The sequence below is a fragment of the Phyllostomus hastatus genome, unplaced genomic scaffold (assembly GCF_019186645.2).
Source record: "Phyllostomus hastatus isolate PE091 unplaced genomic scaffold, TTU_PhHast_1.1 phas_contig_34, whole genome shotgun sequence".
Lineage (NCBI taxonomy): Eukaryota > Metazoa > Chordata > Mammalia > Chiroptera > Phyllostomidae > Phyllostomus > Phyllostomus hastatus.
The window spans coordinates 48331569-48359465 of NW_025333857.1; the positions used below are offsets into that span (position 1 = coordinate 48331569).

General features: G+C 38.7%; 1 protein-coding gene across 1 annotated transcript in view; it reads left to right on the top strand.

Annotated features, from left to right (window-relative positions):
• Window positions 1-21734, top strand: part of DCAF10 (DDB1 and CUL4 associated factor 10) — a 37554-nt gene extending 15820 nt beyond the window's left edge. Inside the window, exons 3-7 of the mRNA XM_045840768.1 lie at window positions 4745-4942; window positions 14653-14855; window positions 16448-16561; window positions 18715-18860; window positions 19645-21734. Coding sequence (XP_045696724.1) covers window positions 4745-4942; window positions 14653-14855; window positions 16448-16561; window positions 18715-18860; window positions 19645-20013 — 1030 coding nt within the window. The 3' untranslated portion in view covers window positions 20014-21734. The remainder of the gene's footprint in view (window positions 1-4744; window positions 4943-14652; window positions 14856-16447; window positions 16562-18714; window positions 18861-19644) is intronic.
• The last annotated feature ends 6163 nt before the right edge of the window (window positions 21735-27897 follow it).

A 27897-nucleotide genomic window follows, 5' to 3' on the forward strand; every position in this document is an offset into this window, starting at 1 on the left:
TGCTTAATGTTTATTGAATTTACTGGGATGACATTGGTTTGCAAAACCATACAGGTTTTAGGTGTACAACTCAACAAAGCATTATCTGCACCCTGCATCATGCACCCATCACCCCAAGCAAGGTTTCTTTCGTCTCCATTTCCCCCTCTTTGCCCACCTTCACCTTCCCACCCTCCTTGCCCTCTGGCTGTCCCCACTCTGTGGTCTGTGGAAAATGACCCTCTTTGATTTTAGTACAAAACTCAAGTATGAAGTAAGAATGCAATATTCTGCTGTCATAATTTTGTTGGAAAGATTATGCAAAAGACCCAAACATTTAATTTATTCTTGTTTAAGAATTTGTGTACAGTTAAATAAATGTAAGAAAGGCTTATTTTCATGATTTTTAGTTCTTTTTAGATAAACACTCAACCTTTTCTTACCCTTGTACAATGAAAGGTTGGTATCTATTTTAAGAAAATTACATTTCAATTGCTGTTATCCTTTACCAGTTATCTTCTGATAATGAAGACCTCAATTTACCTAGATGTCAATTTATCTGGAGCTGTTACAGTCATACGTTGGGGTTTGGTGGGGACCTAGGAGAAGTTCTGTAACTCAGGTTTCAGTGTGTGTGAAGGAGTGTCTCCTGTTTATTAGGGACTGTGGAGTTCAAAAACGTACTACAATTACTAACCGATTGGGCTAGGCTGAGTTTTACTTTGAGGGGACTGAACCAGCTCTCCCAAGAACTTGTCTCAAACTTTCCATTCTCTCCAGCTGCTTACTCTGGGATGAGAACTGCAGGTGCTTTAACTGATCTCCTAGTCTGCATTCCTCATGTTCTGTGGTTTACCTGCTCTCTTTACCAATGATTCTCCAGTACTAAAATTTCTAACAGGTAATACTTTGAGGCAAAAAGTGAGGAAACTAAAGTCAACATATTGAATTTTTCATGAAGGTAAATTTATTCAATTCAAAATTATTGGCTTTGTTTTAAGATTATGTTTTTCTACATTATTAGTATTAAAATATGCTTTCATGTAACAATGTTAATTTTTTCAATAGTCTTATTGACAAAAATTTAAAACCTGATCCCCCTACTTTATTTTATTTTTTACGAAAATCCAAGAGTTTTGGAAACTAGCCACCTCAGGGGTCTTTCTGAAATCCTTACTTAATGATGTCACACTCTTGAGTTAAGCCCTTCGGGGTAGACTGCTGTGGCCCACGGCAGTCCAGTCCCACTGGGGTGTCAGATCACATGTGCAGTAAGCATTTTCTCTAGACTGTGCAAACTGCCTTAGTTATATATTTTCCCCTAAATTTTCAAATATATATACTCTTAATGGTGATGATCAGTTTATTTGGAAAGTTTGACCTGTGTTATTGTGTGTTTTTTTGCAATTATATAATTCCTGTCATGTATGGAAGTCATTAAAAAGCCTCATCAGTAAAGGTAAAACTATAAGGGGAAAAATGGATTTGACGATATAATAATTAAGTTTTTGATATAGTGTGAAAACCTATAAACCACATTGAAAGATAGAAACATGTAGCAAATATATTTAACACACTGTATTTGAAAAACTGAGGGGTATATTTGTTACTTTTAAGAAATTTTATAACTCAATATACTAAAAATAATGCTGCAAAAGGAAAATCAGTAAGAAACATGAATAGCAATTCACATAAGAAATATAATCTTCCAATTAATATGAAAAAGTTCATCTTTATTAAAAATAACAGTTTCAACTTAAGACAAGATGGTTTTGCCCTGGCTGGTGTGGCTCAGTGGATTGAGTGCTGGCCTGTGAACCAAAGGGTTGCCAGTTTGATTCCCAGTCAGGGCATGTTGATGTTTCTTTCCTTCTCTTTCTCCCTCCTTTCCCTTCTCTCTAAAAATAAATAAATAAATCTTTTAAAAAATGATTTCTTCTAGTACTTAGCAGAATTTAAAAATACCTGTGTAGCAAGGTTTGGAGAAATGGACACTCTCCTAATTGCTGGTGGAACTAGCAATATATCGGTTTATTCTTTTGAGGATAATTTGGCTATATGTATAAAAAGCCTTACGGTTTTTAAAATCCCTTTTTACTTAGCAATACATTTCACTGGGAGGAATATACTTAGAAAAATAACTAGGGATGTGCCCTGGCTGGGGTGGCTCAGTGGATTTAATGCCAACCTGCCAACCAAAGGGTCACTGGCTCTATTTCCAGTCAGGGCACATGCTTAGGTTTTGGGCTAGGTCCCCGGTAGGGGGCACTTGAGAGGCAACCACACATTGATGTTTTTCTCTCCCTTTCTCTCTCTATTCCCCTCTCTAAATATAAATAAATAAAAAAATGTTAAAGAAAAATAACTAGGGGCATGAGTAATATTTGGCTGTTAGGATGTATATCATAGTGTTTTATAATAGCAAAAAATTGCCCTGGCTGATGTGGCTCAGTGGATTGCGTGATGGTCTGCAAACCAAAGGGTCGCTGGTTCGATTCCCAGTCTGGGCATATGCCTGGGTTGCAGATCAGGTCCCCAGTGGGGGATGTTCAAGAGGCAACCAATCGATGTTTCTCCCTCACATTGGTATTTCTCTCCTCTTTTCTCCCTCCCTTCCCCTCTCTCTAAAAATAAATTAAAATCTTAAAAAAATAGTAAAAAATTGGAATCAATCTAAACATTGAATAATTGCATATTAGTTTAAGAAAGAAAGAAGATTATGGTTCATTTATAAAGTGAAATGGTTTCTGTAGCCCTGGCTGGTAGGCTCAGTGGATTGAGTGCCTGCAAAATGAAAGGTCACCAGTTCAATTCCCAGTCAGGGCACACACCTGGGTTGTAGGCCAGGTCCCCATTTGGGGGCATGCAAGGGGCAACTGATTGATATATATTTTGTACATTGATGTTTCTTTCCCCCTCTTCCCCCTCCCTTCTCCTCTCTCTAAAAATAAATAAATAAAATATTTTAAAAAATGATTTCTGTCATTAAATCTTTAGTGACATGGCAGAATATTTATGAGTTAATATTGTTTGAAATACAAGAACAGCAATGATTGTTGGTGGTAGATTTTTTTTTATTAAAAATACTTTCAATGGGCATGCATTTATAATTAAGACATAATTATTGGGAATCATTATAGAATAAATCTGTGATATATTCTCTACTTGTCTCTGCTTTTTCCATACACAGCACTCCTAACAGCCTCTCAGAGTACGTTATGCTTACATGCCTATGCTTATATTACATTATGCTTATAGGAGTTCCTCATCATCTTCTAAAGTCAGTTCAAACTGACTTTAGTTCATGAACTGAAGTCAGTTCATGACACCACCATGAAGTCTTTCCTAACTACTTTCTTTTCTTTGCTATTTCACATAATTATTTCTATAATTATTTATTAGTACTGATAATATCTTTTTCCATTAGGCAGTGAACCCCTACCTCATGCATTCATTTAATAAATATTTCTGAGTATTTATTATGTTTCTGGCACAGTGTGTGTTGGGTACTGCAGATCTAACCATGAACGATGCAGACAGGATCCCCCTACCTTCAAGGAGTTTATAGCCTTGCAGAGCTGTAGCCTTGTAAAATACAGTGTAATGTAAAGCTTTGTAATAGAAGTGTAGAGTGCTTTGAAAGATTAGGAGATTCGTAAATCTACCCCAGGCTGGATAGAGAGAGAGAGCTTCCTAGAGGGGAACAGTAGCTAAATATTAAAAAGAAAAGTTTGGACAGGTCAAGGGTAGTGGAAAGTGGTTTCAGGTAGCAGAAACAGCCTAAACAAAGGCCTGAAATTTTAAAGCCGTATGAAGTTTCAGGGAGTCATTATGGTATTTCTGGATTTTGAGATTGATTTCCAATAGAAAATAATTATGTATAATTTTATCTTGGAAGAAGCTCCAGAATTCATTTCTTCTGCAAGAGTTTAAGAAGTTATATTAAACAGCATATGTTAGAGAAAGCATCCCAGTGTTGAATTAGGCAGAAATTCAAGTGTGATTGTTAGGTTTTTTTTAAGCGATTATTATTTTTTTAAGTATTTGTATAAAATATATTCTCACTAAGGATCAACAAATTACTGTGAAATAATTAAAAGTTCAAATTATGGAGTATTTTAATGGTCTGTCTTATAATCTTGACTGGTCCTAATAAAATGGTGCTAAGTGAGATTATTTGGGGAATGCCTTCAAATTAACAGATGAAAATGATGACATTTTAATACCAATTTTTGTATGTAAATATGCTAAATATAAAATAACAGCATTTTAGTACCAATTTTTGTGTGTAAATGTGCTAAATACAAAAAGATGTTACTTGTAGCAGAGTAAACATTTCTCATAATTTCAAACTCTTTGCACTTAACATGTCTTCCTTGGCAATCAGGTCTTCAAAATCTCCTCTGTCTCTCTGTCTGCTGTTAAATTGTTTCTCACCATTTGTGTTTCCTTATACAGATTTTAAAGTTCTTCTTTCTCTTTAGCGCTGTATTCCAAATACCCATCCCTATTTTCAGTTCCAAATAAAAATCAATATTGTGAAGCCCATGGGTATGATTGTGGTGTGGCCCTCACTAAATCAGTTTCCTTCCTTGTGATTGTGTGAATTATACATATTATTTATTGTATATCAGAATTATTGGGTTTACACAGTGAATGTGCAGTCCTTTTTAATTTATTTTTTTATTAGGTAATAAAGAAACTGTTTCTCAAGATTTCTTAAATAAGAGATTAAATAAACCAGTTTTTCTTTTCTGCTTTGTAGATTTCTTGATAACCGGCTGTTTGCTACCTGCTCTGATGACACTACAATAGCACTGTGGGATCTGAGAAAACTGAACACCAAAGTATGCACTTTACATGGTCACACTAGCTGGGTGAAGAACATCGAGTATGATACTAATACAAGACTCTTAGTAACATCAGGATTTGATGGAAATGTCATTATTTGGGACACCAACAGGTTCGTGAATAGGAGATCATGTTAGGATTATAAACAAAATTTTTATAAGATGGTAAACAAATTCAGTGTTCTGTCTGAGCTCTTTTATATTTCTTTAGGAGAAAGAAACTTTTTGTGAAAAACAATCAAAGAGGGATCCTATCTTTTGTCACTTGCACTTCGTCGTGTATTGCAACTAAAAAATAAATTGGAGAAAATTATATAGAAAGGAGACCAAGTAGCATACTTTATGATGAAAAATTGTTTATAAGATGAGTTTCCTGAACTTAAGGAATTTAAGAAAAAATTTCTTTGTTATTTCCTTTGTGGAACTGAAGTGCTTTTTACTCATTGGTTCTTCAATTCTAAATCTATTTATTTTGTCATTTTTTGTATTGTGTTTTCAAGTATTAAAAGAGTGGTTAGTCCCTCTGTTGGAGTGGTACTGATTCCTAGGAGAACGTTTGCAGATAATGTGTGGTGCAATTTGAGTTGTCACTGTGGGAAAAGAGAGGAGGGTGGGTTTCTAAACATCCTACAGTGCATGGGACAGTTTGCACAGTGGGCCAGTTGTCTCACCTAAAATGTCAGTAATGCCTCTGTTATGGAACACTTTATAGTTTTTTCTTATGATTTTATGTATTTTTTAGAGAGGGGAAGGGAGGGGGGAAGAGAAACATCAGTCACTTCTCTCGAACCCCCAGCTGGGGACCTGGCCCACAATCCAGGAATGCACCCTGACTGGGAATCGCCCCAGCAACCTTTCAGTTCCCAGGCTGGCGCTCAGTCCACTGAGCCACACCAGCTAAGGCTGAGCACACTTTAATAAAATGTCTCCTTATAGAGAAATTGATTATTTAAAGAGTTGAAATGTGAGAAGTAATTAAAATATATCTGTTGCTAGCTATGGTGAAATAATATAGTGATTCACCAGGATCATTTCTGAAATATTCTTTTCAGAGGTCATATGTAAAAAGAGAGGAGATATTTCTATCTATGCATGTTCTTTGAGCCAAGGATAGAGTTACTGATTATCTTTAGACTAAGACAAACATCCCTGTCAAAATGTAGAAATATGTTCTTAATTTTAGAAATAAAATTTGATCAGGAATATAAACGATAACTTCCAAATTAGTAGAAGAATAAGCATGATCAATCCAATAGAGGCAAAAAAGATGGGGGGAAATCATTTATAAAAAACCTGAGTGAATTAGGAAGCACAAAAATAGTTAATATAAATGTCAATAATTAATAACTGTATATGAACTAAACTAGTCAGTTAAAAGATAATGTTAGTTTGGATTATAAAACAAAACCCAACTCTGTTCTTTGTAAGGGATATACATCCAAAACATACAAACACACAGTTTGAAAGTAAAATCATGGGAAAAAATAACAGGCAAATACAAATCACAGAAAAATAATTGTATCTATATTAATAGCAGACAAAATAGAGAGTTTAAGGCATGAAACATTATTAGTCAGAAAAAGGAACTATATTAAAAGGTTTATTTTACTAGGAAATAAAAGAATTCTTATATGTACCTAATAACGTAGCCTAAAATTATGAAAAGCAAAAGTGGACAGAATTACAAGAAAAAGGTCAGAATTCCCATCTTAGTGGAAAATATTAACATCATTCTTTCATTTAGTAATAGATAAAATAGACCAAAATTTAGTAAGGCTAAAGAAGATTTTAATCTTATTAATAAGTATGATATATTGGGCATATTTAGAATTAATGCTCCCAACAAATAGTGAAAACATCCTCTGAAGCAAACTTACAACATGTATGAAAATGAGCATGTACCAAACTACAAAGTAAGTCTCAACCAATATCAAAAAACTATTGTTATACTATTTTCCCAGACCTCAATATAGTTTAATTAACACAGGTAACTAAAAATTCCCATGTTTGGAGACATATAAACTCACTTCCTAAATAGCTCATGGATCAAAGAAGAAATCATAGTTAATTCAGAAGGTAGATTGAAAATTAATGAGCTAAGCATCTCAGAAAAACTGCCTTTTAGGGATGGTGCATCCCTAAAAGAAGATGCTTGTTAACCCAAATTAATGTGTAATTTGATGGGGGAACAAAAACTGCAACAAGATAAAAAAGGGTAAACTTGATGAAAGTAGGTGTATGGAAATGATAAAGATAAAAGTAGAAATTCATGACATTGAAAATTAAAATATAATAAAGATTTTTAAAAAGACTGCTCTTTGAAAAAGTTAAATATGCCGTTCTCTGGTAAGATTAATCAGGAGAGAAAAAAGACACAAAGAAATCTTAGCAATTAAAAAGGAGACAATAAAAATACAATACAGAATAAGATAGTAAGATCAGCTTTATGACATTATATTTGAAAACCGATAACAGACAGTTCAAAAATAAACTGACCATGGAAGAAATGGAAACTGAAATGAAACTACTACCAGAACTGACATTTAACCAGTGTGCACTGGTAGAACTAAAGGGGCTGTTAAAAATTGAACTTCTGTAGCAATTGATGAGTAGCCATGATCCTGAATCATCCCCACATGTCATATCCGGGCACCCTCTGTCAACACAGGCCCCTCTTCTAGGGATATGTCCCTCACAGTCTAGTAGCTGAAGTCCCCCTTACACAACAAACTAAATCCAGGACCCAGTTCCGGCACTGCCATCAACATCAGTTTTGACTGGCTAGTTTTCATGCAGTGTTGGTTATTTCAGTATTCTTAATATCACCTCTGCCATAGCCATTAATGGAAAAATGGTAAAAAATCTATTAGAACCTATCTACTAGTGAAAAAGCCAGCCTGGACCTGGCTGGTGTGGCTCTGGATTGAGCGCTGGCATGCCAACCAAAAGGTCGCTGGTTCGATTCCCAGTCAGGGCACATGCCTGGGTTGCAAGCCAAGTCCCCAGGAGGGGGCATAGTTGTATTTCTTGCACATGGATGTTTCTCTCTCTCTCTCTGTCCCTCCCTTCTCCTTCCTCTAAAAATGAATAATTAAAACCTTAAGGAAAAAAGCCAGCCTGTCAGTTTTTCAGATGACTTCTATGAAATATTATAAAAATACAGAACATTACAATTTTATTAAAGTGTTCAGAAAAAGAGGAAATTCCCTTTACCTCATGTATGGAGCTAGAATGACCTCCATACTTATGCTCAACAAAAATATTAGAAGAAGCCCTGGCTGGTGTAGCTCAGTGGATTGAGCGTAGGCTGCAAATCAGGCATTGCAGGTTCGATTCCCAGTCAGGGCACATGCCTAGGTTGCAGGCCATGGCCCTCAGCAACCGCACACTGATGTTTCTCTCTCCCTCTCTTTCTCCCTTCCCTCCCTAAAAATAAATAAATAAAATCTTTTAAAAAATAAATAAATAAAAAATAAAAAATATTAGAAGAAGAAAAAAAAGGAAAGTCAGTTTGTAATATGAATATAGATATAAGTATTCTAAATAAAAGGAAATTGGATTCTCTAAGCTATTGATCAAAATACCATGAAAAAGTTGGCTTTATTCAAGAAATTAAACATGATTTATCAATAAAAATTCTGTTGGTATGATTTATCACATTAACAGATTAAATAGATTAGTTCATATGATTGTTTCCATCGAGGAATAAAATTCAATATTCAGTCATACTTAAAAATGAAAGAGGGGCCGTCATTACCAACTTTATATAGAGACTAAAAGGGTTATAAACTTTGTGGTAATGAACTAGACAACTCAGATAAATACCTAGGGAGTTACAAATTAAACTGACCCAAGAATAAGTAGAAAATCTATAGACTTACAGACTTATAGCGAATAAAGAAATTGAATTGGTAATATTAAGAATCAACCCACAATCTTTCACAAACTTCCATAAAATAGAGGAGAGAACACTTCCTAACTGATGTTACGAGGCTGGTATTACTCTAATACCAAACCAGACAAACATAAGAATAGAAAACTACAGACCAATATTCCACCAAAGAAAAGATTCAAAAACCTTCAACAACACACACATAAAATATTATATGTCATGGCCAGTTGGATTTATCCCAGGAATTCAGGGTTGGTTTAACATCCAAAAATCAATTATATTGCTAAAGGTCAAAACTGATATACATCATCATCTCAATAAAGGTAGGAAAGCACTTGATAAAATCCAACATCCATTTTTGTGATAAAACTAGAAGTCACAGGGAACTTTCTCAACCTGATAAAAGACAGCTCTGAAAAACCTATGGCTAAAATCATACTTAATGTTGAAAACAATGTATTTCCCTAAGATGGGGAATGAGGCAAGGATGTCTGCTTCCACCACTTTTATTTAACACTGCACTGGAGATACAGTTGCACCAGAAATGCAAACAGGCAAGAAAAAAAAAATAACAGGCATCCAATTTGTAAGGAAAAAGTAAAACAGTCTTCATGTATCAGAAGATACAATATTGTATATTATATTTAAAAATCTTAAGAAATGAAAAACTAGAACTAATAAAAAATTCAGTGAAGTCAAGATTAATACACAAAATCAGTTGTATTTCTACTAATAAACAAGTCCAAAAATGAATAAAGAAAACATTCCATAATAGCATCAAAAAGAGTAAAATGCTTAGGAAAGGATTTAACAAATAAATACAAAACTTGCACACCGAGAACTACAAAACACCGAAAGATAGATGAAGAGATGTGAATGAATAGGAAACTTCCCGTGTCCGTGGACTGGCGGGCTCAGTACCTTTGGGATGGTAGTTTTCTCCAAGTTAATCTATAGATTCAATGCAATTTCTGTCAAAGTTCCAGCTGCCTTTTTTTTGGGAGGGACAAATTGTCAAGCTGATCATAAAATTTATATACAAATGTAAGTGACCCAGAATAGCCAAAACAGTTTTGAAAAAGAAGGGGAAAACTGGAAGACTCATATTTCCTAATTTCAGAACTTACTACAATTCCATAGTGATTAATCAGAACAGTGTGATACTGGCAAAGGATAGATGGAGAGTCCAGAAGTAAATCTTTGCATTTTTTATTTTTTAACAAAAGTGCCAGGGTAATTCAGTGGTTTAGGAGAGGACAGTCTTTTTAACAAACAGTTGAACTGAATATCCACATGCAAAAAAATTAATTTAGATGCTTATGCACAAAAAGAAACTCAAAACGGGTTTCAACCTGAACATAAGAGCTACAACTATGTAATTCTTAGAAGGAAACATGGGAGTAAACTTTCATACAACATTAAAGCTGAGATGATAAAACATTTTTGATAAAATGGACCTAATTAAAATTAAAAAGCTATGTGTATTAAATGACGCCATTAAGAAAGTGAAAAGAATTTTACACAATGGGTGAGAATCTTTGTAAATCCAATCAGATAAAGAATTTGTGTGCAGAATGAAGAACTCTTGCAACTCACTTATATGTGCACAAATAACCCAATTTACAAACAGGCGTCATAGCCTCGACTAGTGTGGCTCCATTGGTTGGGGGTCATTCCACAAAGTGGAATGTCACCGATTTGGTTCCAGGTTGGGGTGCATGCCTGCATTGCTGGTTCGGTCCCTGCTGGGACGTGCATGGGAGGCAACTGATCAGTGTTTCTCTCTCACATCGATGTTTCCCTCTCTCCCCTCCCTTCCCCTCTCTCTAAAAATAAATAAAAGCTTTAAAAATGGGCAAAATATTTGCATAGACATTTCACCAAGGAAGATATGCACTTGATTAAAAGCACATGAAAAGATGTACGATGTTACTAGTCATAAGGGAAATGCAAGTCAAACCCAAAGGAGATACATCTTCACACCCATTAAGATATTTTTAATAACAAACATGGTAATAAGTATTGGTGAGAATGTGGGAAAACTGGAACCTCATACATTGCTGTAGGAATGTAAAATGAAACAGCCATTTTAGAAAACAGTTCAGCAGTTTCTTAAAATGGCAAACATAGGGTTACCATATGACCCAACAATCTGAGAGAAATAAGTACATACATCCACACAAAGATTCGTACATGAATGCTGATAGTAGTAGTAGTCATAATAGCCAAAAAAATGGAACCAATCCAAATATCTACCAGCTGGTAAATGGGAAAACAAAATGTGGTGTATCTGTGTGATAGAATATTATCTGGTGATAAAAAGGAACGAAGTACTAGTATGTGTTACAACATGGATGAGTCTCAAATAGTTATGCTAAGTGAATAAAGCCAAGCAAAAAGACCACTTATTGTATGATTCTATTTATACGAAATGTCCAAAATAGTCTGCAGTAGGCAGATCTGTAGAGACAGGAGTAAATTAGTAGTTGCGTGTGGCTGGGAGTGACTGCTGATGCGTGGGAGGGATTTTTTATGGTGATGAAAGTGTTCTAACGTTGGTTTGTGTTGCTGACTGCATAACTCGTTTAATTTCCTAAAAATCACTTCATTGTTCACTTCATGGTATGTAAATTATACCTCAATAAAGCTGTTAAAAACAAACTTAATTAACTAGAAATAAAAGGAAACTCATCAAAAGTATATACTAAAACCTATAGACATTTTTACATGGTGAAATGTTAGAAGTTTTCTCTTTAAAATCAGGAAGGAGAAACATGCTATTAATACTGTTGTTCACCATTGTTTTGGGGTGGGGGTGGCAGGGTCCTAGTTGGTACAATAAAGGAAATAAATATATGGGGGTTGATAAGAAAAAAATGAAGCGATAGTATTCACAGATGATACAATTGTATCAAGGGTCAGTGAACAGTTTCTATAAAAGACTGTTTAAAAAAAGACTGTAATAAGTGTTTTAGGCCTTGTGTACTCTGTGGTCTCAGAGCAGCCACAGACAGTATATGAATGGGTATGGCTGTGTTCCAGCAAACTTTCTGTAAAAAAAACTGGCAGTGGTCCAGAGTCAGCCCACAGACCAGTCTTCTGACCGCTGATCTATGTAGAAAACCCTGTTCTGCTAACAACTTATCGTAAATAATAAGAGTTAACCAAGATTGTGAGATAAAGATCAAAATGTAGAAATCAGTAGTGTTCCTAATCACAACAAAAGATGAAAAACTTTTAAAGTATATAGTATTTAATAATTAAGAAGTTTAATTGATACAAAGATATGATTCAATGGAAGACTTGTATAACTTTTATGGAGAAAATTGTAAAGTTTTGTTTAAGTCATTGTAAGACTAAATAAAGTCTATAAACTAGAAGACACTTCTGAAACTACAAAAAGCAAATTTAAAAATACAAGGTGTAAACTCAAAAAGGAGGGGAAATGGGAAAGGAAGCAATGACAATAAAGTGGGGCCCTGACCACGTGGCTCAGTTGGTTGAAGCGTTGTCCCATGCACCAAAAGTTTGCTGGTTTGATTCCCAGTCAGAGGGCATGCCTAGGTTGCAGGTTCGGTCCCAGCTGGGGTGTGTACAGAAGACAACAATCAATGTCTGTCTGTCTGTCTCTCTTCCCCCACCCCTTCCTTTCTCTCTAAAATCAATGGAAACATGCCCTAGGTGCAGATTAAAAAGAAACATCTGGAAAGTAGGTAGATGGGTGGCAACTTGACTTAGCAACTTACTTACACAAAGTGCAAGAAAGCTGAGTCCTAAGCTGGCAATGGGGAAAAGTTAAGAACTTAAGACAACTTATCCAAAATCTTCCAAAATCAGAAGGACTGGCCATTCTGGGTACTCTGTAATTGGAGGGGCAGCTAAAGTAAGATTCAAATTAAAGATCCTTGAGAATTTATATTCTTTCTTTAATCCGTACCACTGGGCGATTGACCTCCCAATTCAGAAGAAGTTTCAAATTTTATCTTCTAAAGAGGATAAAATAGAATCTCTGCAGTGAAAGATTGGGTACTTTACCAAAATCAGGGAGACTGACCTACTCTTTGCATGCTGAAGATTGAATTCAGAGACCCTTAGCCTCTTCCAGTTAAGGAACCAAAAATACTCACAATAGGAGTTCCTGAAAAAATGGCTTCGCCCTGCACAGTGAAGCTCAAACCTAGCCCAGTACTCGGAGTTCCCAGCAGCTTTTCAGTTCCCACTCTTAATTATGAACAGGTGCTAGATAATCAGACATTTGAGAAAAACTTGTAATATAAAGACCTACATAAATGAGATATTTTGGAGGAAATAGAACTACACAGGGAGAAGAAAACTTCAAAAATTTTAAACCTGTCAGTACCCTCGGAGAGATAAAAAACAGACATGTTATGCCTGAAGCGTTGAGTGCTGACTGTAGGGCGCAGCAGAGGAGAGAAGTGGAGGGGCTGGAGCGAGCTGGTGGTGGTGTGCTTCTTCACACGGGTGATGAGTCCCCAGTGTTTTTTCCTTCAAACTCAACATGCGTTTTGTTTAGGTACTTTTCTGTAGGTATGACACAGTTCACAATTTTAAAAATAATTAACAAAAAATAAAAGGCATTAAAAAAACAGGCAAAGAATTTTAAAAAATCCAGAAAACTAGGCAGATTTGAAAAAGAGCAAAATAAAACTTAAAGAAGTAAAAAAAAATGGACATTTAAAAATATAGGATGGGTCAAGTAGCAGATTTAACACAGCTTTAAAAAATAGGTTGGAATTAAATATTGAAAAATTTCCCAGAATGCAATGTATGGAAATGAGTAGACAGAAAACATGAAAGTAGTTATGAGACAGAGTCAAGTGTGAATGTTTCATACAACTCTTTGGAGCTTTAAAAAAATAGGGAAAATAGGTGAGAAGCAATATTGGAATAATGATAGAATTTTCCAGGATATATGAATAACATGAATCTTAAGATTTAGAATGTTAAATGAATCCCAATAAATAGAAAGAAATCCAGATTTATGCATATTGGAGTAAAGTGCAGTACTCCAAAGACCAAGAGAAGACCAGCCAGAAGGGAAAAAAGATAAATTATCCAAAGCAACGATGAAACTGACAGCAGACTTAAACATAGCAACACTGGAAAGAGGAACTCAGTAGAATAGTCTTGCTATTCTGAAAGAAACAATTATCAACCTAAAGTTATATGTTCAGCTAAACTTTTAATCAAAAAGAAGAGTGAAGTAAAAATTTTCCAAACAATGTAAAGTGAGTTTACCTCAACAAAGTCTTACTTTAAAAAACACACTTCAGCCCTGACCGGTGTGGCCCAGTTGGTTGGGCGGCCTACCACAGAGTGAAAGGGTTGCCGGTTTGATTCCCGGTCAGGGCACATGCCTGGGCTGCGATTCAGTCCTGGTCGGGTGCCTGCGAGAGGCACCTCGTCGATGTCTCATGCATCGATGTTTCTCTCCCTTTCTGCCTCCCTTCCCCTCTCTCTAAAATAAATAATAAAATCTTTCAAAAAATATACTTCAGAAAGAAAGAATAATCTAAAAAGGAAAGTTGGAGATGAAAGTGTGAATAGCGAACAAAAAAATAAATTGTGTAAGTTTAAGCAAACATTGACTAAATTTTTTCAAGAATTTATTTATTTTTAGAGAGAGGGAAGGGAGGGAGAGATGGAGAGAAACATTGATGTGCAAGAGAAACAAACATCAATTAGCTGCCTCTTTCACACGCCCGACCAGGGACTGGCCTGCAACCCAGCCATGTGCCCTAACTGGGAATCAAACTGGCGACCTTTCGGTTTGTGGAACAATGCTCAACTAACAGCCATGCTGGTCAGAGATTGACTGTAAATTCTAGTTGTAAAGGCAAAAATGTTACTGTCACCAAATCCTTATATTTATGATAACTCTAGGTTTTGTCGGTTTGGTTTCTTCTGTAGGTGTACAGAAGATGGGTGTCCGCATAAGAAATTTTTTCACACACGTTTTCTCATGCGAATGAGATTAACACCAGATTGTTCCAAAATGTTGATCTCAACGTCCTCTGGCTATCTCTTGATTTTGCATGATCTTGACTTAACCAAGTCTTTAGAAGTAGGCAGCTATCCCATTTTGAGAGCAAGAAGAACTACGTCAAGTTCAGGTAAGCTTTTCTTTTTTTCTTTTTTTTTTTTTTTTGAAGAATTTTCCAAAGAATCTCAGACATAGAGTTGGTGTATGTTTCCATTCTGAGAATGATAGCAGGAGGAAGGGAAAAAAATGAAAAAACATTCTTTGGAAAGGTCAGTGAGAGCTTTTTTCTTAAGGAAATACAGTGATTTATATGTATCTCTGATGGGGCATTAATATGTGCCTCTGATCACAGATGATCTTGGAAAAATAACTGCTAACACCACAAAGTATTTCCTTTTAGCTCTCTGCTAGGCAGAAAATCTTTCATCAGTATTTCTAAGTCATCACTATCTCAAAAATTAGTGATGGCCTAAGGTAGTATGAGTCTTTTGTACGTTTTTCTGGAACTCAGCTGAGCTTTTAAGTGATAGTCATATATAGAGTTTTCATTTTAAGTCTGTATTGTGTCCTAGACTTCCAAACGTCCAGACACTGGTAGCTGGTGCCATCTTATCTCGTGGCCTCTAAGCATCCTCTTGCTGAAGTCCTGTTTCTGCTCCTTTGGCTCATTCCATTAGATTTAGGTGAAGTCAGGGCTCAGAAAAACGTACACACTATAATTTACATTATGTGGTAGAAACTATATTTCATCTACTTTTGGGGGAAAGAGGGCTGATCTAGGAACATACTCAGAAAAAAAAAGACTTAAGCATTGGAACATAGTGTTCCTAAATTGCTATTAAAAGTTCGCTTCGGAATGTCAGAATCTTTCTCCCTTGTGCACAGGGCCGTTTCTGAGGACCCCTCTGGGAATGGCAGGCCTCCTTGTTTTGCAGCTGCCCAATTTCACTGCTATAAGTAGAAATTAAACTTTTCCTAACTTATTTACAAGCAAGGAATATAATACTTTTGGATTTATATATATTTTTTCAGTTAAACATTAATAACCAGCTTTTTGAGAAGACTTAGTTGGCATTTTTTGGTTCAAAAACCAGAAGGTTTTCTGACTTCTAAGGGTAATTCTGATACTTAATAACATCAAAGGGGACTAAGTTAGTAAGAATCCCCCCAGAAGTGTGGGGCCCCTGGAAAAGTGTGGTGAAATAGATTGCTGTTTGTAGCATTACATGAGACTCAGCTCTCTGTTACTCATTTTATTTTTTCCACTGATTTCAATGTATAGTTTGTATTGCAGTTCAAAGAGAGCAGTCATATATTTTCAAGAATGACAACAGAAGTGTCTGGTATGCCTTAAGGAGGATCTGTCACGTTCTCAGTAACACGCCTGTTATTTGGACCCTGTTCAGACATTAATCAGTGGACTGAACAGTGCAGTGTTTACTCTTACTCAGTTTTCTTGTTCCATTTCATCACACAAATGATGCGGAAGAAAGATGCTCCTGTGTTTATTTGGTGTTTCCTTTTTATTTTCCCTTACACTAGTCATTGGTGGTATACAAGGTCTTAGAAAGGGACGAGGTCTTAGAACACTTAAGCCAGTTTTAAGTGGACAGGTACCTGCCCTGTTTCAGATGCATTTTAACAGTGTGGTTCAAGTAGATGATTAGAGAGACATTACCAGAGTTTTGCTGGTTTATTGTCAGAATTTTTTGTATTTTTAAGATCTGACCACTTCATCGGGTTCATCGGGTCCTCGACTCTCTGGTTCACCTTGTCATCATAGCGATTCTAATTCAGCTTCTGAGAAACACACATCACGAGCCTCACAAAGAGAAGGTAGGTGAAAAGGTGGACTTTAGACCTGGCTGGTGTGGCGGCTCAGTGGACTGCGTGCCAGCTTGCAAACAAAAGGTCACCAGTTCTATTCCCGGTCAGGGCACATGCCTGGGTTGCTGGCCAGCCCCGGTTAGGGGTGTGCGAGAGGCAGCCCTCTTGTACATAGATGTTTTTCTTTTTCCCTCCCTTTCTCATGTCTCTAAAATAAAAAATTTTTAAAGTTGGGTTTTATAATCCTGTAACAACAGATTCTACGAAATAGCTTTCTTTGGCCCTGCCTGGGTGGTTCAGTTAGTTGGTGGAAGCGTTGTCTCGTTCACCAGAAGGTTGTGGGGTCGATCCCTGGTCGGGACCCTGAGGGGAGGCGGCCTGGTGACTTCTGTCACACCAGTGTTTTTCTCTCTTGCTCTTCCCCTTCCTCTCTCTCTAAAATTGATAAACATATCCTTGGGTGAGGGTTAAGAAAAACAGCTTTCTTTAATCCATAAAGAAATGGCTGTGCCTAGTCCCTCAGTTCTGATATTTGAAAAGCTAAAATAGAGTCTCTAGGATTGGTATCTTGGACTAAAATCTTTGATAGAATGTAAGCTCCAGTTCTATTTCCTGGCGGTGTAGTTTGGAGAGGAAGGAGTTGGGAGATGGAGACTCCACTCGGGGCGATTATGGAAAGTACACGAGATTACACCTGCGACGGGGCCGCATGCACGAGGGGACGGGTTCATCAGGGCTTGAGAAGGTCACCTGGTTCCTGCCCAGTGGGCTTTTTCCAGCGCCGCTCCCTCACCTGAGCAGAGCCTGCAGGACTCGGAGGGCTGGCGAGGTGAGGGTAGCCGCCCTCCGGCCCCGCTCCGCTCCGCTTTGGCCAGCTCCCGAGGAACCTCCAAGGAGCACAGCTTGAAAACCACTGCTTAGCTATTTAGAATGGGGCCCTTTTCTGCTGTTGTTACAGATTTTTTAAATTCTTGAAATAGGGGTTTTTCTAAAAAATTATTAAAGTTTAATCACATGTGAAGTCATTATTTAGATATAGTTTGGTTCTAACTGTAATTTAGAGCTTTACAGGTTTCAGTCAGTGCTGCTGTAGTCGTCTAAAGGTGGTCTTTTAAAAGAAGATACGTGTTTTTGAGAAACAGTTCACAAAGGTCTGAAGAGGGAGCTCATTATCTTCAAAGGAACGCCCTCCACAGGAAGAGAAGTGTTGAAATATTCTCTTGATACTAAACTTTTAAGACGCTTTCTTACAATGTCTGCAAAAGTGGTTCTCTGCATACCCGAGGGACACGACACACTCCCAGCAGTCACTGTGGCTCACTGCAGCAGTCACGTCCTCGGGGCCAAGCGGAAGGACGGTGCGCCACACCGGAGCGCCGGGAATACGTGTGATTGGCGGGGTCTCCCACCCCGTGTTTGACGTGCCTCTGTGTGAAGTGCCCTCCCTCACCTCCAGGGTTGAGTCTGTTGTTTCTAGTACTGTCCTTGGCAGCAGGCTGTAAGCCCCGCTCCTTGTGTATGTATATTTATAATAGGTGTTTATTTACGTAACAGCAGTCTTGATGACTTCAGGTATTTCCTTCTCTGCCCGAGAGAGCACCAGGTCCTCTGACATGAGAATTGTCATCTTTGACTTTTCCAGATCCCTTTCATGGCACATAACTTTGACTTTACTGAAATGAAGAGCTTTCTGAGACACAATCCAAACCAAAAGGACCCCCTGGTTAGTTTTAGCGCCTTAGCCTTAGGCCATTGGCGATTCCTGCTATAGGGACTTGGATTCTTCAGTTCTGGTCACGCCTCCCCTCCCCCAACCTCACCCCAGAGACACGCACTGCATGCAGTGAGGGCGCCGTGGGCTTGTGTTCACACCTGGTGGTGAAACGTGGCAGACAGAGGAACGAAGGCATGGGACTGGCTGGCAGAAACCCAGACTTTTTTTTTTAATTGATTTTTTATTTAAAAACCTTTTAAAAAACTTTTTATTGAATTTACTGGGGTGATATTGGTTAATAAAATTATATAGGTTTCAGGTGTACAATTCTATAAAAATCATCTGTGATGCTATTGTGTGCCCGCCACCCCAAGAAATCAAAGCTTTCATAAGCTGCCTTAGTCCTTTGATAATCCAAATCACACATTCTGATGTTCTTGCATCTCAGGAGTTTCACCCCGAAATAGTCTTGAAGTCTTAACCCCTGAAGTTCCTGGTGAGAGAGACCGCGGAAACTGCATCACATCCTTACAGCTGCACCCAAAAGGCTGGGCTACTCTTCTCCGGTGCTCAAGCAACACTGACGACCAGGAGGTACAGGCTGCAGTACCCCACCTCCCACAGGGCCGGCTGAACAAACGGCCATCGCCACGCGTGCTTGAAACCCCGTTCTCCTCCTCTCCGGCCTGGGTGTGGCAAGCTGCGAAGTGTTTTAAAGCAATGATCAGCTCAGACTGTGCCCGGCTTTTTAATTTTTTTCTCCTCATCTTATTGTAAGAAAACCTTTATACAGTAAACATAGGACGGAGGTATTCCAACTAGGCTGGCTAAATGTGAGGCTTTGCTAAGCCAGTTAAGTATAATAATTTTCTCTTTTTAAAAGCCAGGGGAAACTTTGGGAAAGGAAGGAACTAAACAGACTGGGGGAAAAGGTCTTATTGACCTTATGACTCTCACCACTCTGAAAGGCAGGAGTCCTCCAAGAAGCCTTCTAGCTCTCGAGTCCACAGCTGAGAAGAGAAGGGCCCTTGAAGTATGCAGGAGAAGTGTTCTAGGGCTTGAAGGGCTTAGCCCTAGAATTGTTTAAATGTCAAGATCATTGTTACCCTCAGAAACGGGAATTGTTACCATAGAAATCGCAGTGGCCTCTGTGAGTAACGGGCCTTCAAGCCCCATGGTACAGAGTGACCCTAGCTCACGGAGACAGGAAGGTATGAGGCCGCACGTCAGTCGGAAGGTGGGTGGGTGGCATCCATCTGAGTGACTTCTTGAAACAGTTCTGTGGCTTTGGCCCTCTGTCAAGGCTTTTGAAAGAGGAGTGTCTGCAGCACTGCTTGGGGCTCTGTAACTCTGGTCTGTCTGTCTTCTCTCTCCCCAGTGGACTTGTGTTTATGAATTCCAAGAAGGAGCCCCCGTGCGACCTGTCTCACCTCGCTGTTCCCTACGACTGACTCATTACATTGAAGAAGCCAATGTAGGCAGGGGTTACATCAAAGAACTTTGCTTCAGCCCCGATGGACGAATGGTTTCTTCCCCACATGGCTATGGGATTCGCTTGCTGGGATTTGACAAACAGTGCAGTGAACTCATTGACTGTTTGCCCAGAGAAGCCAGTCCCCTGCGGGTGATCCGTTCTCTGTACTCTCATAACGACGTGGTTCTGACAACCAAGTTCTCTCCAACGCACTGTCAGATTGCCTCAGGGTGCCTTAGCGGACGGGTTTCTCTGTATCAGCCAAAGTTTTAGGCACAACCTACATCAAATAAGCAATTCTTCTGGTGTTTGATATATAAATTACTTCAATTTAGGTGAAGTATTTTCTTTTTAGATGATCTTAAAAGTTTGGGTCAAGATCCTGATTCTCATGGGTCCATGAACACACCTCTGACCTGTGTACCTGGTCGTCGAGCAGAATAGGGGCCTCGCTGAGTTCGACTCTGTGCAGCGGCACCTGCCGCAGCTCCTGCTGACCTGTGCCACTGGACTCCCGACATCCTGGGTGTTTTGCATGGTAGCTCTTGTCAAGTTTCTTTCTTTTTCTTTTTTGTTTTTTGATTTTGATATGAATTTTGTGGACATTTGACAGGAGTTTTAGTTGGGTTAGGAGAAACCTGTGACACTAGAATAAAACCCAAAAGTTCGATGTTGGCATACTGGTTGTTGAAAAAGAAACTTCATCTTCATTTATCAGTACACTTGGCCTTTTAAAGTTGCTGTTACGTTTATAATGAGCACAGACAATGGCGTTATTCTCAGAACTGTTAGATAGTCTTGCAACAAAATGTCTTTTAAGCTTCCTGTTAAAACTATACATATTTTTTCACCATGAGAGGGTTCTGTGGTGCAATTCTAGAAGAAATATTACCATCTCTCTTTGTAATTTACTGGTATGAACTTTAAAATCTCTAGCAGGTGTCTTTACTTGGTATTTTGTTCCTGCCAACAGCTTTAGGGAGGAAGAGGGGCAGAGGAATGGGCTTTGGTCATTTCTTTTGTATAAAAGAGAATGTATTTATTGGATTGGTACGCCCTCTGACCGGTGCTGAGAACAGCGTAGCTCAGACCTGCTCTCTCTGCCAGACCATTTGAGTCACACAGGGTGACGTGGGACAGTGTTGGGGAGGAGGGGAATCGAGAGTGAAGAGGCGTGTGTACTCGTATTCCTTCCGTGAGCCAGGTGGCACGGCGAGCTCTGTTTGCATCAGGAGAGCTGCCGTCCTCTTTGAGCTGCTGGCTTCACTGTGGCCCTCAGTGACTTGGATGTCAAGACGAAGAGCTGACAGGAAGACCTTTGTTGTGTTTTGCTGTGGAGCACAGCAAGCAGAAAGCCTCAGACGGGGCTCTGGCCCGGGGGCTGACCGCTCTGCTGAAGTAAGCAGTGTTCCTCCGGCCTCCTGCACGGGGGCACGTGGTGTTTAGAGGGGGACTGCCAGAGGCCGGAATTGTTTAAGTCACACGCTGGCTTTTCCCCTTAGTTCACATTTTCTTAGACAGTGATTCTCAAACGTGAAGGTACATTATAATCATTGAGGAGCTTGTGGAAATACAGAAGACGCCCTCACCTTAGGAGATTCTGATTCTGCCATGGAGAGGGCAGAAATCTGTATTTTTAACAGGAACACCAAGTAATCTTTATTCAGATGGCTCTGGATCACTGCTTGTAAGACACTACCTTAAACATCAGTAAGTATTTTTGTACCCATCAGGTGCTTAACACAACTCCCAGAAGGTGTTTTGATTATTATCTTTTAAATAAGTAAATGAAAGCAATTTTAGAGGTAGAAAGTAATACAAAAAAGAATCATCTCATTATTTAAGGGATGAGAGAAGTTAAGTGACTTGCCTATGGTCATCCTGAAAAATTACTGGTGGAGCCAGGACTCGAATTCAAGTCTCCTAATTCCTTGCTCAGGGCAATTTCTACTGTATTATGCTGTCTGTTAAAATAATGACTTATGAATACTTTATTTTGTCTTTAAGTTGTATTATTGTGACGATCCTTAAATTGGCCAATAGATTGAGAAAGGAGGCATGGGAGCAGATGCTGAGAATTCCAGCCATAAGAAGAAGGGTATTTAAAATCTTACAGAAAACTTTAAGCAACCCAAACACATGAGTAAAAACGACATTTTTCTAGTAGGGCCTACCAGACAGCCATTCACACACATGTATGCAGGTCACATCTCACTTGGAACAATGTCGGCGCTAGGGCAATTTTTTTAAAAAAGATTATTTACTTTTAGAGAGGGGTAAGGGAGAGGAAAGGAGAGAAAAACATCAGTGTATAAAAGAGACATCCATCCACTGCCTCTGGCACTCACACGCCCCCACCGGGGGCCCTGCCTGCAACCCAGGCGTGTGCCCTGACCGGGACGGAACTGCCGACCTTTCTCTCTACAGAACAACACGTGACCCACTCAGCCACACTGGTCAGGACTCTAGGACAAATTTTCAAAATCAGATCAATTTACCATAGATGTTTCAAATTTGGAAATTAAATTTTTTTTATTGATTGATTTTTTAGAGAGAGAGGGTTGTTCCACCAGGGTTGTATTGATTTGTTGTCCCGCCCATTCATACATTCATTAGCTGATCCCTCTGTGTGCCCTGACCTGGGATCAAACCTGCAGCCTTGGCGTAATGGGACGGTGCTCTAGCCACTGAACTACCCGGCGGGACCTAAAATTTGGCTATTATTTTAGTCCTCAAGAAACTTATGACATAGTACATTGCAGGCACAGGTTTGCCATAAACTTAAAAAAAAGCATTTTTTAATACTTAATAGTTTCTTTTAATAACACCTGCATTAGCCTTAGAAAACAATAACTCAAAGACTTGCTTTTTACTCCATCCAAAGATAAATTTATCTTTTGAGGATTTCTCAAGTATATCATTTTTTAAAGATTTTATTTATTTTTAGGGAGGGGAACGGAGAGAGACACAGAGGGAGAGAAACATCTTGGGTTGCCTCTTTCACGCCCTGAACTGGGGACCTGGCCCACAACCCAGGTACGTGTCCTGACTGGGAATCAAACTGGCGACCTTTCGGTTTGCAGGCCAGCACTCAATCCTGAGCAACACCAGCCAGGGCTCACGTGTATCATTTAAAAAAAAAAATGAGAATTGGGATGTAACACACAATTTTTATTACTGGCTTATTGATAACTTTTGCTTATAAAAAACATTTAAAAGAAAAGGCTTTGGAGGCTGAAAACAGTGTTATCATTAAAAATAAGCTACTAAGTACAGTGATTGTATTGATAATCAAAAGAAGCTTCCACAAATTCCATCTCCTTGGGAGAGAGTTCCATGTCCCATGCTGGGTGCACATGTCTCCCAGCTCTAGACTTCAGCCCATGGTTGTTTTCAACACTGGAGAGCGCCTATCACGCGTCAAATAATACACATACACCCTCACAGAAACCTTGCAAGGTAGGTGGCATAAGCACTAAGTGACTTTGGAGGGAACGGAGAGTCAGAAAGCTTAAGGGATTTGCCTTCAAGTCACAGAGCTGGGTGGCGTCACTGGGATTCAAACCCAGGTCTGTTCATTCTAGTCCCAAACCTGTGCTTACTGCCCTACCATCCTGCCCTCTGGTGTGTAAAGGATGGTAAACTGGCTTGCTAAGTTACTTGTTTTGCATCCCCTGGAAGGTCTATTACAAAGCTGACTTACCTTCTGCACCACATGAAAACATTTACAAGATTGACAGTTTCCATTAGAATTAACACCATGAACTTCAGGGCACATGTACATACAGTCTATGCCTAACTAAAAAACCTCAAGCAGGACACATAGCTACAAAATAAAGAAAAATAGAGGGTAACTAGCCTTGTATAAAAATAGAGCCACACAGAGGAGATTTAAAAATTCACAGCCAGCAAACTCAGCAAAACCACCTTCGTCGTCTTTGAGGTGTGGTCGTGATCAAAGTCATCGGGGGTATGGATCAAGGAGTCAAAAGTCAGCAGGAATGCTGTGCTCTTGGAGGACACCGCATCCTATAACTTCAAGGTTCCAGTTCACTCAGAGTACAAAATCTGATCTGGCGTTTTTTACTCTAAATTGTATTTAGTCATTTGTATTCCTAGTTGGCAAATGTGTTATAGCTGGTAAAACAGAGTGATGGTTGGCAGTGTCCCTGAAAGCCTGTGCAGACAGTATATGGCAGTGCTGTGCCGGATGACTTCAGGAACTTCCTGCATAGCAGTTCCTTATTTTCAGTTGTGAAAATGAAGTGGCTCACGCAGAAGAGACTTCTATTTTAATTTTTGGCAATGTGTGATCTTTTTTCTCAGAAGCCCAGAAAACATGTATATTTTGTTATTTCTCCTTGTTACATCCATGAGAAGCCGTACCAAAAATTGTAGAAGAAAAGCAAGGAAAAGGTAAATCCCACGCTCCCCACTCCTGTGCTCAGAGCCAAGGACACACTATACCATTAGTGTTAAAGTCTTGTTTGCTGGAAAGTGCAATATAGGAAAAATATTCTGAAAATCTTCTAGAAGCCTAGTGTTCCCCAATCAGTCAGACTACATGGTTTTGGATCCATAAATATCTGTTAAGCTTGTGAAAAGCAAGAGAAATATTCTGATAACTTATTGATGACAATCAGCGCCATCTAGTGGCTGGCAGCCACCGAGAGCTGTGAAACTCCAGTAATACTCGTGTTGGTCATGAAGGAAAGCATACGTACAACTTTCTGGATAACTGAGTATCTCTTAAGTGCCAAAACTTAAAACTTGTAATAATTTTTGAAGTAAGTCTTTCAAATATGTTAGTATACCTCCTTGCCTTCTTAAACAGCATGCTCAGTATAATTCACTTTCTCATGATGAAAAGTTATATTCGTGTATCATTATAAATATCCAAGGAGCTCTAATGTACATAAAATAATTCATAAAATGTAAAGGGCTATAACAAATGAGTTAATATCAATGATTGTAAAGTGATTCCCTCAGCCCTGAGGTATACTTAATCATTCGCTTCAGACTGCTGTTTTAATTTAAAAATGTTTTATATCTGCTAAGCAGTTTGTTCTGTCTCCTTCTGATATGTCAACAAGCCTGCCTCTGATAGGATCCCCACTTCCTTCTGGCGAGCCGCGCTCACCCGCTGGGAGCTGGACGTGAGATAACCGAGAAGGCCTGGCGTCCGCAGAGCGGCCGGGAGCTGGCGCACGGCCCTGGAGCCAGCTCTGTTGGTTGCTCACCCCTTCCTGACCTTCTGGATGCCACAGTGACCTTCTGGACACCAGAGGTTTCCAGTTAAAGCCTAGCCTCATGGTGTTTTTCAGTTGCCACTAAGTAAAATACTACAGACAAAGGATGTTGCTAGAGTAAGGAATGAACAGCAATGTACCAAAGAATAATAGCAAAGCAACCACAAAGGCTCTGTATTTGCACAGGGGGTTTTCATGCTTTTAAGGAAAAAAAAAAAGAATGCAGAGGTGGGGAAAGCAATGAATATCAAATCCAGATAGACTTGAGTATTTTTGATGCCATTAAATTTCATCAACAACCATTAAAATATATGCTTAAATTATCACATGTGGTTACAGAGACACAGTTTAGTCTCATTGCAGAGTAAGATTGTACCAAAATTCCTACGAGTTTCTCCCATTCAAATGGCGATGGAAATTATCAGAAGGAAATGAACAAATTGACCTGCATTGTGCTCTCTCAGTTGTAAATGAGTCAGAGGCAGAAATACGGGTTTGATGGGTTTTATGAAAAGCTCTACGGAACTCCTCTCTCTCACACGCGCCTCCTGTATGTGTATGTATGTGCGTCACCCAGAGGTAATAAAATAATTTTAAATATAAGTGTGGTCCAAAGTATTTAAAATAGATAGGATTTCAAGCTTTCCTAAGTTTCTTCCTCATTTAGATTTCATGGTTTTTACATTAAAAATTGAGTATTTGAATTTTCTTTTAAATTTCACTGCATCTTCTATTTCCGGATTGTGCTTTCTGATAAGTTTTAGATTAACATTTTCAGGAAATCTGGGATGTTCCAGACAATATACCAGACACCATAAGTTTCCTCACTGGGCTCTGAGGTACTTTTAAGTTCTTAACGCTAGACTGTAAGCTCCTTGAGGGCAGGAACTACCTTATTTATTCTCAGTGGTCGGTACAGGATCTGACAGAGTAGTTGCTCCATAAATGTTTGGTAAATGAATAAAATGAACCACATATGTGTGGCCTCGAGTTCCTGTGGAGCCAGACTGTGATGCGCAGGTCACTCAGTACTAAAGGAATCCACCGTTCATCATCACAATCAGCACAGTCCACGCATCAGAGGAATACTAAGCATTTCCCATCATCTGGAAAACCGTAGGTTAAGACTCAGTTTTCCATTCCACAAACGTTTGAATCCCTACTATGTGCTTAGTCCAGTACTAGGGACCCAAGGGACAGGATCCCTGAGGCTCTGGTATTGCACAGCTGCAGCTGAAATAGGTGCAGGGCGGGCTTCACGGGCGTGTGACCTGTGCCGTCGGGGAGGGCCCTGCACTGAGACGGGTCCCAGGCTTGGTTCACTGCTGGGCTGGAGCTGTCCCGAAATTCTTCCGTTTTTGAACAAGGGGCCCATAATTTTATTTTGCACTGGGTTCATAAGTTATGTAGCTGGCCTGGCTTGGATATTATCATTTTGACATGGTGGAAACAAAATAGTAAGAATTATATCAATATTATCTTTTCACATTCAGTGAAAACTAGCCATAAAGTAAAATAACCTATAAAATCTAAAATTAAAACAGAAGTACCTCCCTCCCAACAAACTTTTTAACAGGTCAATATTCTTCATTTCAGATTAGAAAAGTGTTCTAAAAATGTAATTGGCTTTTTACCTTTTCAGTTGAATTGTTGAGTTTTTCAAATGAGTGAGTGTATAGTTATAGGTGAATTTATTCTCTCTACATATATACCTACATACAAGTTTAAGTTTTTAACAAACCTTTTATTAATACATGCACTAAATATTTTGGTGTAAGTCTACCTCATATGTGCTTTTGAAAAATAAATACTTTGAAACACTTGACACACTTTGTGTGTGTGTGAACCTCTTTAAAGGTTGAGGGCAAACCTGCATTTAGCAGCAATTGGAACATTTTTGCTGAAGGCGCTTAGGTGTGCATCTGGGGACTAGAGTCGGGGCAGACCCGTGGCAGGGGCAGTGGTTTGGTGGTTCTCATTAGTGAGAGTCCGAACTTTTTCAGTCATGTAGCCCTATCAGGAAAAACTAGAGAATGCGCTTCAAATTTTGATTCTTTATAAACTTTACATATGCACATTATAAAACAAGTGCAGAGGTAAAGGAACTTGTAGAAAATAAGATTAAAAAAAACATCAATCTCTTCCAGGGACCACCTTGTGCTCCCACTGGTGTGGGCACGCCCCCTTCTGTGGCGGCCAGTGCTCCGCATACACTGTCGGCATTTTACACGAAACACATTTACTGAGACCTGACCCATTCACATCCGTTCATTATTGTTCTGGCCATTTACCAGTTTGTCCGATATGAGTTATGTTTTTGAGTTTTACAAATTCGTTCTTCAGTGAAATTTGTGTTCATATAAATAGAAAGCATAGTTGATACACTTTTACTTTTGTTTGTGGAGCTGTATACAGTGATCAGTTCTCATGTAGACAAATCAGAACATGCTGGGGTTTTTTTTCAGTGTTCCCTAGAATGACTTTTTGTATCACTTAACAGTGTGATTGGTGGTTCATTTTACCATACTATTTTAATTCACTAGAAAAATGACAATCGAATTTGGAACACTCACTCTTTTGGTAAGTCGTTGAAGAGAAAAGCAGAATGAATCTCTTTTGATTATTTTGTGAAATTAACCATTTATATAAGCTGATTGAACTAACCACATCACTAATTACTATTTCAGTTATTCCTGTGACTGACAGACTATGGGCTATTTAAAAATAGATTTTTTTTATTTAAAAGGAAATGGTTATCTGGCATGCATTTATACCAGTGAGTCAACAACTTATATTAACTTCCTGTTACTGATGTAACAAATTACCACAAACCTAGTGGTGAAAACAACACAAACTTCTGTCCACTGAGTTCCCTTCCAGGCCCTCCTGGCAGAGGATGTGGAAAGTG